Here is a 9,708-nt window from a genome sequence, read left to right as displayed (position 1 = left end):
TTATATATATATAAAATTTATATATTAGAGTATAGGAAATTGGATGAAGGGTAGTAAGGGGGGGCAGATAGGGAAGGGGATCTAAATATGATCACAATATATTGTATGAAATTCTCAAAAATTCAGTTAAAAAAAAACCACAAGCTAGCAGGAAAAATTGCAGTTGTATCGGTATATATTAGTACATGGTATGTGCTGCACAAAAGCTTTGAATTCATGAAGAAAAGCCTTCTGGAGGTGGCTCTGAAGAATGGCATAGTACATAGTTCATGTAGTTGCGATGTGTGGGCTGGAGGATAAGGATGAAGAAAATGGTGTGCAGGCTATTCCTGAAAGATGGTTTTCCATTGCTTAGCAGACCCTGTCCAGGTTTTATAACCGGCCAAAGCTCTTCATGGCTTTCATAGTCTCACCAGTGCCTGGTTTTCCCGCAGCTTCGTTTTCATTCTAATGTCTGTGTATTACACTCTTGTTTTCTTAAGCCCACCATTGTTCTCCTTATGCCTCTGGAGGTCATGAGACTTCCTTTTCTGTTTGTTTTTTGAGACAGGGTCTCCCAGCTAGCCTGGAACTCTTTATGTAGACTAGGCTGGCCTGGAGCTCACAGAGATCTGCCTGCCTCTGCTTCCTGAGTGATGAATTAAAAGTGTGTGCCACCATGCCCATCCCATGTAAACTTCCTGAATGTACTAAAACTAAGGCTTTTATCTTCAGATCTCCAGTGGTTTAAACAGGAACCAATAATAAGTTATTGCTAAATAGTTAACTGAATCAATTCACCATTCCCATGAAGCACACTGTCCTATGACAACACAAAGAAGTGACATTGAGTACATCTGCTCAGTGACAGAAGCAGAACAAATGCCATATATTATGTAGCTCTACGTACATAAACTAGACAAGGAAAGGGTAAGGGGACAGAAAGGGGAGTAGAGGTTGCCTTTGCAGGAAGGAGAGTGGAGCCAGCTGAAAGGGCTTCTTTAATGAGTGAGGAAAGGTTTTGAAGGGAGGTGGTGATGATGGCTGTACAGTTCTGTGAATACGTTACACACCCCTGTGTTGTGTTCTGTAGGAGGGTGACTTTTACAGTATAGCTTATATCTTAATAAAGTGCTGGTAAGGGAGAGCAATCCATGATTTCAATGAAGCTTTACTCTAGTTGGGTTACAGAAATGCTCAAACAGCTCCAGTTTGCCATTAAAACTCTTTCAGCTTTTTTCCCCCTTTTGGTCAGGTTAATTCTTAACACTTCTAAAAGGTCACCAATGCATTCCTTGTCTAAAACTAAGAAATGAAGCATGATTTCTTTTTCTGGATTGCATCCTTTCCCTCTTCTAATATCAACCGACAGATTATTACATTTGGTAGTATGGTGGTTATGAAGCTATTTCAAGGCTTGCTTCACTTAGAACAGACTAGAAGTGTGCCTGTGGCTTTTAGATAGTGTTCTCAGCCCTAGCTGTGTAAGATTCCCTTTTGGAGGTGATGTGTTGAACCATTGCTTTGTATATGCAAGGTAAGTGCTCTGTCACTGATCTATACCCCAGCCATTGTAACAGGCTTAAGAGAGAGAAAAGGAGAATTTTAGGTGCAAGGAAGAACGTGGTAAAAATGTGAAGTAAAAGGCCATTTGGTGTGTGCTAGTAGTAGCAAGTAAATGTTTCCTTCTCCCCTCCCTGCCTCCCTCCCTCCCTCCCTCCCTCCTTCCCTCCCTCCCTCAAGATAAAACAGAGAATGGAAACAGATTGGGTGCCAACGTTTTGAAGAACTGTGTGACCTTAAGGCCTTAACCAGTGGAGAAATAATGATGAAATTTATGAGCTAGAGGACATGGCTGTGTTTATGAGGGCAGATTGGAGAATAGAGACTTAAACTATGAATTCTGACTTTTGGGAATGCTGGGAGCATGGGCTCTCTAAGTAGTTTAGGCTGGCTTGAACTTTGGATCTTCAAGCTTTTCACATGCTGGGGTAAGAAGTGTGGCTAGCTAAAACTGAAAATTCTGTATAAAAATCTAACCCATGATAAGGGCAGGATGAAAATTTCTGAACTAAGCCAGCTTGAAAAGGATGTGGAGGTTGCATCATTTTAGACTAAGAGACAAATTGTAAGTGGATAGAAAGGAAGAAATAGGAGATGGATCTATAGGTTCCTACTTGAAGTAGTTAGGTATGTAGTCTTGCTTCTGATCTGAGCTCTTGCTTTGCAGAGTTCCTCCTTTAATGAATCAAGAAATCCAGATATAGGAAGTTATATTTTAGGTATTAATTTTAAGGAGAAAAATCTTTTGTCAAAGAATTAAATATTAGGTATCTGAAAAGGTATTTTTCTGTGTGCTCATTAAGCGGGTGGTAGAGAGGCAGGCTTTTGCAGCCTGTGTGGGCACTGGGAGGACAAATGGTCTCCACCAAAGGCAGTGTTTATGGGTCATTGTAGAAAGGATAGGTAAGAACCTCAGATCCAGACAGGAAAGCATGCTTCATTCAGTTGAGAGAAGTATTAACTATAAGTCCAGGAAAGCAAGACAAATTCCAGGTGAACAGGCAGTGAGTGGAGTATAGATGGGGCCAGTTGGATAGCAGAGCCTTGGTGCTCACTGCATGTGTTCTGTATACTCAGACCACTTTGATCCATTGTGATGTCCTGTTTCTGCCTAAAGGCATTTAAAGATATGAAATTAGATTTAACAGAAACAGAATTTAATATTATTCCCATAGAAACACAGCTTTGAAGCTCTAGGCTAGCAATCAAATGATCATAGAGCAGAAGCCTAGTTTGCTGGCTGACTGGGACCACCTCCTGAAAACCAAAGACCAGGAAACAGACCAACAAACTCCAAGCCCCCCTGCCCCCAACACAGCATTGGGGAGAACATAATTTAAGTATTTGATAAGCTTAATCAGTGTCCCAAAGTATTTGTCAGTAGTTTAGATCTGAAGAGATCCATGAATGAGTATAAGCTATCCTGTAAGAGAATTAAATGGGAACAGTGAGTGGGAAGGGAAAAGTAATGTCTAAAATCAGATAGTTGAGTTGATGATAATTTGTTCATAGAATCTGTGAAAATCTTACATGTGCTAATTCCTGGAATTCTTGCTTTTATTTGTATAGTTAACACTAATTCTTTTTTTTTTTTTTTCTGTTTTCAATCACACCGAGTGCTGATGTCACAGTCTCTTCCTACACATCTTCCTGCACTTATATACACTGAAAACATGAGTGCACTTACTATCTGCAGCTAGTTTAGATTATCCAAAACTGAAGCTCACTAGAGGGGTTGCCCAGCAGTTATATTTAGAGAGTAATGTGTCTTAACCTTGAGACTTTAAGAATGTGGTACACGTCACTTTTCTGGAAAAAAAAAAAAAAAAGCAAGAAAAAAAAGCCTCATATTAGCACTGAAACTTTCATTTCGTAAGGCTACAGTAGAGCTTGTATCCCATAGGTAAGACTCTAAATTTAGAATACATCTGTAATTTTAACTAGGTTCTTACTGTAGGATTTAGTTACATTAATGAGGCAAAGTCATTTCACAAATACTAAATGAGTTCAGCTTTCTGCTCATTTGTTGGTTTATTTCTGTGAGCGCCTTTATAAAGTATCATTCTACAGTGGAGGGAGGTCATAAATTAACAATTTCAAAGTGATAGTAAATAAAGAAAAAACTGGATTATGATTGACTGTGAGATGAGTGCTTGAGGCAGGAGACAGTTGAGATGACAGGTTCTTAAACAATGAGACTATAAATCAGCTGTTTTTGAAATTACTTTTATCTTAAAAGATCAACTACTGTTTAAAGTATGATCTTATTCCTGTAGAAGTATGGTACTGTTTTGTGGGCAGATTCGTATCACATATAGCAATGCTGCCCTCTGCTGGTACTTGATATATTAGCATACCAGCCTTGCAAATCTAAGGTAAGGTGTGTGTGTGTGTGTGTGTGTGTATGTGTGTGTGTGTGTGTAAGATTCTTTTTTTAACTTAAAGGCCTATACCATTAGAATCCACATTAAAATCTCATTATATCATAAATGCTTGACATAGTCTCCGTATCCAATAATACTTATATTAGAAAGAATTTCTAATTCTTACTTAGCAAATGAAAAGAACTTAACTTTCAGAACTGAGAGCAATGTCAGAAAAATAAATGAGGCAAAGTGAGTGGCAAACACCAGTGTGGAGTTCTGGGAATTAACAGCTTGTTCATTAAAACTTACATTGCATTAAATTTCCCATTATAAAAGGCTTATATAACTTTTAACCCCTTTAGGTAAGAATATATTTCAGAACTTGAAATGAGAAATGGCAATGTATAGGAACATTTAACATTATTAACAGAACTTTATATTAATTGCTGCATTTTCATTAAAATGATCAGGTTTGGGGCTGGAGAGATAGCTCAGCAGTTAAGAACACTGTTCTTGCATAAGTCCTGGGTTCAAATCCCAGCACCTACATGGCAGCTAACAACTATCCGTAACTACAGTTCCAGGGGATCCGATAGTCTCTTCTGTCCTCTGCAGGCATTGCATGACACGGGTGCACTTACATACATGCATGCACATAAAATAAAAATAATATTTTTAAAATATCAGGTTCTTAAATTTAATATTTCAAATATTTGGTCTGTTTCTTTTAAATACAATTATTTTTGTTTTGCTTTCTACCCTATGGGTGCTTTCTAGTAGTTGAAAATTGACTTGAATAATACTTCATCCCATCTCCCCCCACCACGTGTGTGTGTGTGTGTGTGTGTGTGTGTTTCTTTCAAAAAGGTCTCATGTATCAAGATTTCTGTGTAGCTAAGGAAAACTTTGAATTTCTGGTCCTTCTGGCTTTACCTCCTGCCCAGTTTATACACTACCGAGGCTTGAAGTCGGGGCTTCATGCATGTTAGGCAAGTGCTCTGCCAACTGAGCCACATCCCTAACCCTTTTGTGTTTTTGTTTTTGAAAATTTATATATTTAAATATTTGAGATTTGTGAAAATTTATATATCTGAGATTTGGGAAAGTATTAGGTAGCTGCAATTAAAAGAAATGTGACTGAGTTTTCTAATTCCAGAAACAATGTATTATACTTAGCACTTTGTGGTGTGGCAATAAGTGATGACTATTTCATCATCATCAGTATCATCTATATACTTCATATACATTGATTTCAGTTTTTTTCTAGTAGTCACGTTAATGAGGTATAGTTCATAAAGATGAGAAATTACATATGTTTTCTAGTTGTAAAACCCAAGAATAGTCAACCATGCCTTTTATATCAAAAGAAAACTCACTGAGGAATTAGAGGTACCTTAAAGCTACTACATTACATGTAGGGCCTGAATGTTCCCTCAGGAATTAGAGGTGACTTAGAGCCTACTATATTACATGTAAGGCCTGGATGCTCTCTCTGGTAGATGCCTAAATTTTTGTTTTGTTTTGTTTTTGAGAGAGTGTCTCATTTTGTAGCCCAAGCTAGCCTAGAACTCTTATGTATCCCACACTGACTTTGAACCCATGATGATCCATTTGCCATAGCCTCTTAAGTGTTGGGATTACAGGCATGAGCTACCTACCATGCTTGACTGTATACTGATTTTGTTTTACATACAAGAAGAAAAAAGTTATGCCTTTATACCTTTATTTGAAGGCATGCCAAACTGTGGATGGAGAGAGAGGTGCATTTTTTGTTTTGGGTATGAATCTTCATCAGTGATTCTCATTTAACCTTCAGCTCATTACAGCCTTTGTATGCTCCTCAGAGTCATGTGATGCATCTTTCATGACTGGGAAATTTTATGTGATAGAAACTAGTTACTTTAGGGATCATTATCATGCACAGGTGAAAAATAGGCCTATATTTTTTAATATATATTTTGAATATATATTTTTGAATTACAAAGTGGAATCACCTTGACTTTGCTATTTTACATGTTAAGTATAAAATTATAGTGTAGTTTACAGTGAGCTTAACTCTTTGAAAAAAAAAAAAAAAGTGCCAGAAAGGTAGAGGCAGAAGAGTTGAGAGTCATCCTAAGCTACGTAGTGGGTTTAAGGCCAACCTGAGCCACTTGGGACCCTGTTCCCAAAAAGTTGAAATAAATGCCAGTCTTGATGTTGTCCTCAACATATTTTCTCTTTTCCATTTGGTAAATATGATGAGAAATGTATTTTTTCTAACTCTAGAATATAAACTGATCTTTACTAAAATGATGAAATCCATAAGATTAGAATCATCATGCTTTTGTAACATGGCTTCAGCAATCACAAATATCAAAGAAAAAGGGAGAAAATACATAGATGAATTTTATGAAAGCATGCCACTCTCATATTTCCGAACATTTTAAATAAACTGTAGCAGGTCAGCTGAGCTGCAGAACACTGTAGCTTCTCAGTTCTTGGAGCAAAGCCTTCTGAACTACCGGGTCTTTTTATGTTGTATAGAATGTCTTGCTGTACCTAAAAGGCATGTTGATAAGATATAATAGTAGTATCTCTGCCATGGTGTCACTAATACAGATGCTTCATTGACATGTTCACTATCTGTCTTGCACGAGCCTGTTGCTTTTTATGACCATTTATATTAGTATGATAGAATCAACCCCTGATTAGTATTTTTATAGTAAAGAGATATTTCCTTTATCTGCAGGTGCTGCTGTTTTTTCAAACGAAGGAAAAGGAAAACCATACAACGTCACAAATGACTGGACACAGACAGATCCTGGGGACTTACTTATATGTTCACCTGCTGTCTTGCGATTAAAATCATCTCTGTAGTGACCGCATATATTTTCGAAGACTCACTCTTAGAAACAAAAATGTCATACTTCATTTTGTGGTTGTCTTACATTCATTTTTTTGTCTAATTTAACTTTTATGGAAGCTTTAAAGTTTTGTCAAAACATGAGTGCTTTGCCCATCAGTGAGTGGAATGGAGCAGTGTGGTGGTATTGATAAACACATGGACCAGTGTGTGGGATTGATAAACACGGCTCCATAGGACATTTCTCAGAAGCTCTTCTGCTGTAGAAAACAGTACAGGTGTCCCAGGTGTCAACTAATTACATCTAATTTGATTTTTTTATGTCTTGTGTAATAATATAATCAAACAAGAATTTTCTTCGTGATGGACAGTGCAACAGAGAAAACAGTTGCCCAGATATTTTTTTTTTAATGTCCTTGAAAAGGTCCTATTTTGTGACCTCCACGTTGATTTCAGTATTACTGATGGTACATGTTATTCATGAGTCATACTGATGTTCTCTCTGTGAAATCATGGTACAGTCACAGTCCAGAGGTACCAAGGAAAAAGCTCTGCGTTTGGCAAACGGTGGTGGTAAAATTAATCACAAGAAGTGAGGAAATATGAGCTCTGCTACGTACACCACTACGTGAAGTACAGTGTCAAGAAGTGGCAAAAGCGCTTATTTTTTAAACATGCAAATATTTGTACAATGTGACTTTATGCTTCCAGATAATAATGCATGTTAGATAGCGAGAAATGAATACATTGAGAGGTGTTGTATGTTGGAGTTTTAGAAAACAATACACTAAGGAAAAGAAATAAATGTGAACCTTGTTGCGATGTGTAAGGCTGGAGCCCACTGAAGCCTATACTGAATGGTCACATTCTCATGGAAGCAGAGAACTGTGGATGTGCCATGCAATGGTGGCTGTTTGTTATTTTGCTCTTCAATTTAAAAAAAAAAAAAAACCTCCCAGCAATAAAAACTGGGTCATACTATTGCCCTCTGTGCACAATAGTCTCTTGTATTTAGCTTTGCTAGGTCTCTGTAACTTTCTACTCTTGAGCATGATTTTGATGATTGGAGAGTGTTTGGAAAGGATGGGCCAGGTGCTTTGCTCCATAGTCCTTGAAGTGCCTGCATATGAACAAAGTAACAGTTCTCAAGACATGAAGTCCATTCCACTTTTCAAGTCTGCTTTGTTTGAAGCCATAAAGGCACAGGTATACTTTTGTCACATTCTAGTAGCCAGAATTTTCAAGAAGGATTAAAACAAAAAGACTGGCTAGAAAGATAATTATGTTAATCATATCTCACATTCATCTTCTTTTTATGAAATTGTTACTCCTTCCATGCGGCCTCTTCTGTGTCTTAAGTGTGTGCCTCCAGATATGCTTATTTATTTATTTTTGTCTCAAGGTAACATTTAAAATATGTATTAAAGTAAATGAATCCACATTTTTTTTACTTCATTATTGAATTTACAGGTATTTAATTGTACTTTGTAATTTATTTTTCTTATTAGCCAAAAGTTCAATGTGTTGCTTTTGATGAATTGGGCACCCATATGAACATCACGGATCGGGACACTGTTTATCATTGTTTCTTTGAATTCTGTAAATGATCTGCTCCTGATTTTAAAGACCTACAGTCAGCCTAGGAAACATTTTCTGTCCAATTTGGTCAACAGTTTCCATTCTGTCTGTTTGTATACTGTCATGATGTCAAAACTGTAGGGGTAAAATACTGAATTTTTAGTTCTGTTTGCTTTGAGCAAGGTAGATGGATGTTTTGGCCATTATAATGTGAAACCACTTCTTTCTTTACAGTATTTGACCAAATTTGTGTGTCTATGATAATTGTAAATACAAGTGGTATCTGTATTTCTTATCATAAGTCTGTTTAGTTTTATTCTCAGTAGGATTTTTTTGGACTGTACAGTGTTTATATGATCTGAACTCCTTATACATAAGAAGGTGTGTATATTAATCCAATTATGGACTTAAATATTTTAAAAGTATAAATACCCTTATTTGCTGCAAAGACCAGTGTGTAGACATTTGCTTTTAGCAATATTTTTAAGTGCTCCATTTTAGTGCCAGAGCATACGTCTTTGGCACACAGACTGGTCAGTAATAGGTAATGCAGGTATGTTCAGGTTAAGCCAACAATGTTTTGCATTTTTATGCTTCTTTTCTGTCAACACTAATGAAATCAACATTGCCTGAATGTCTGAATACTGAAACACATCCCTGTTTAAAAGTATGTAACTGAAAACAAAATAAAAAATAAAGGTAGTTTTTTTAAACTTGCTCTTTCCCCTCTCTCTAATGAGTGAACGATTCACTAATTTAAAGTAGGAGTTTTAAAAAATTAACTTACGTTGTCTATTATGTATAAGAAGCAGAGCAAAAGGAATCTGCTTTTGTCAGGTTGCTTGTTTTCGTTCTCCTTTATTGGAGCAAAGTTGTAAGGAGCACATACAGGAAAGATCCAAGCTTGCTTGCTTTTCATTTGTGTGTGTGTGTGTGTATGTATGTATATATGTTTGTATTTTTCCTGAGGGGTGTGTGTGTGTGTGTGTGTTCGTACTTTTCCTGAGGTACTTAAATTGAACAATTAGTTAAAGCTGTCTTCCAATGACTTAAGGGAAATAAGCAATGATCTTATTCCTTTGAAAATGAAGTCATGCTATTTATAGAAATTAAATGTTAATTATTTTTAAGTGAGTAACTAAAGTCATTACAGATGGAGAGCATATGTTTGCAACATCAGTTCAGTTTATCACTATGGCACACCCTTTACATAGTTTTACCAAATAGCATTGATGGTTCTGTTTACTGAAGGGTGCTGTGGGCAAGATAAAGCAAGTAGAGCCAATCAGCCTGTGAATAGCATACAAGCATTAAGCACCAGAGACATTATGAAGCAGGAGTGTCTGCTGGAGAGAAGCCTTAGCATTTAAGAAGGGC

At 36.8% G+C, this 9,708-nt stretch overlaps 1 protein-coding gene across 8 annotated transcripts in view; it reads left to right on the top strand.

Annotated features, from left to right (window-relative positions):
• Csnk1g3 (casein kinase 1 gamma 3) overlaps positions 1–9,047 on the top strand; it is a 115,967-nt gene extending 106,920 nt beyond the window's left edge. For all 8 annotated transcript variants that reach the window (XM_029566232.1, XM_008838723.3, XM_029566231.1 and 5 more), the window contains one exon: positions 6,640–9,047. In XM_029566232.1, the coding sequence (XP_029422092.1) occupies positions 6,640–6,694 (55 nt within the window). In that variant the 3' untranslated portion in view covers positions 6,695–9,047. The remainder of the gene's footprint in view (positions 1–6,639) is intronic.
• The last annotated feature ends 661 nt before the right edge of the window (positions 9,048–9,708 follow it).

This window comes from Nannospalax galili, unplaced genomic scaffold (assembly GCF_000622305.1).
Source record: "Nannospalax galili isolate Female #2095 unplaced genomic scaffold, S.galili_v1.0 scaffold38, whole genome shotgun sequence".
In the NCBI taxonomy this organism is placed as follows: domain Eukaryota; kingdom Metazoa; phylum Chordata; class Mammalia; order Rodentia; family Spalacidae; genus Nannospalax; species Nannospalax galili.
Note: the sequence above shows the minus strand (reverse complement) of the source record. Positions and strands in the feature narration are given on the sequence as shown.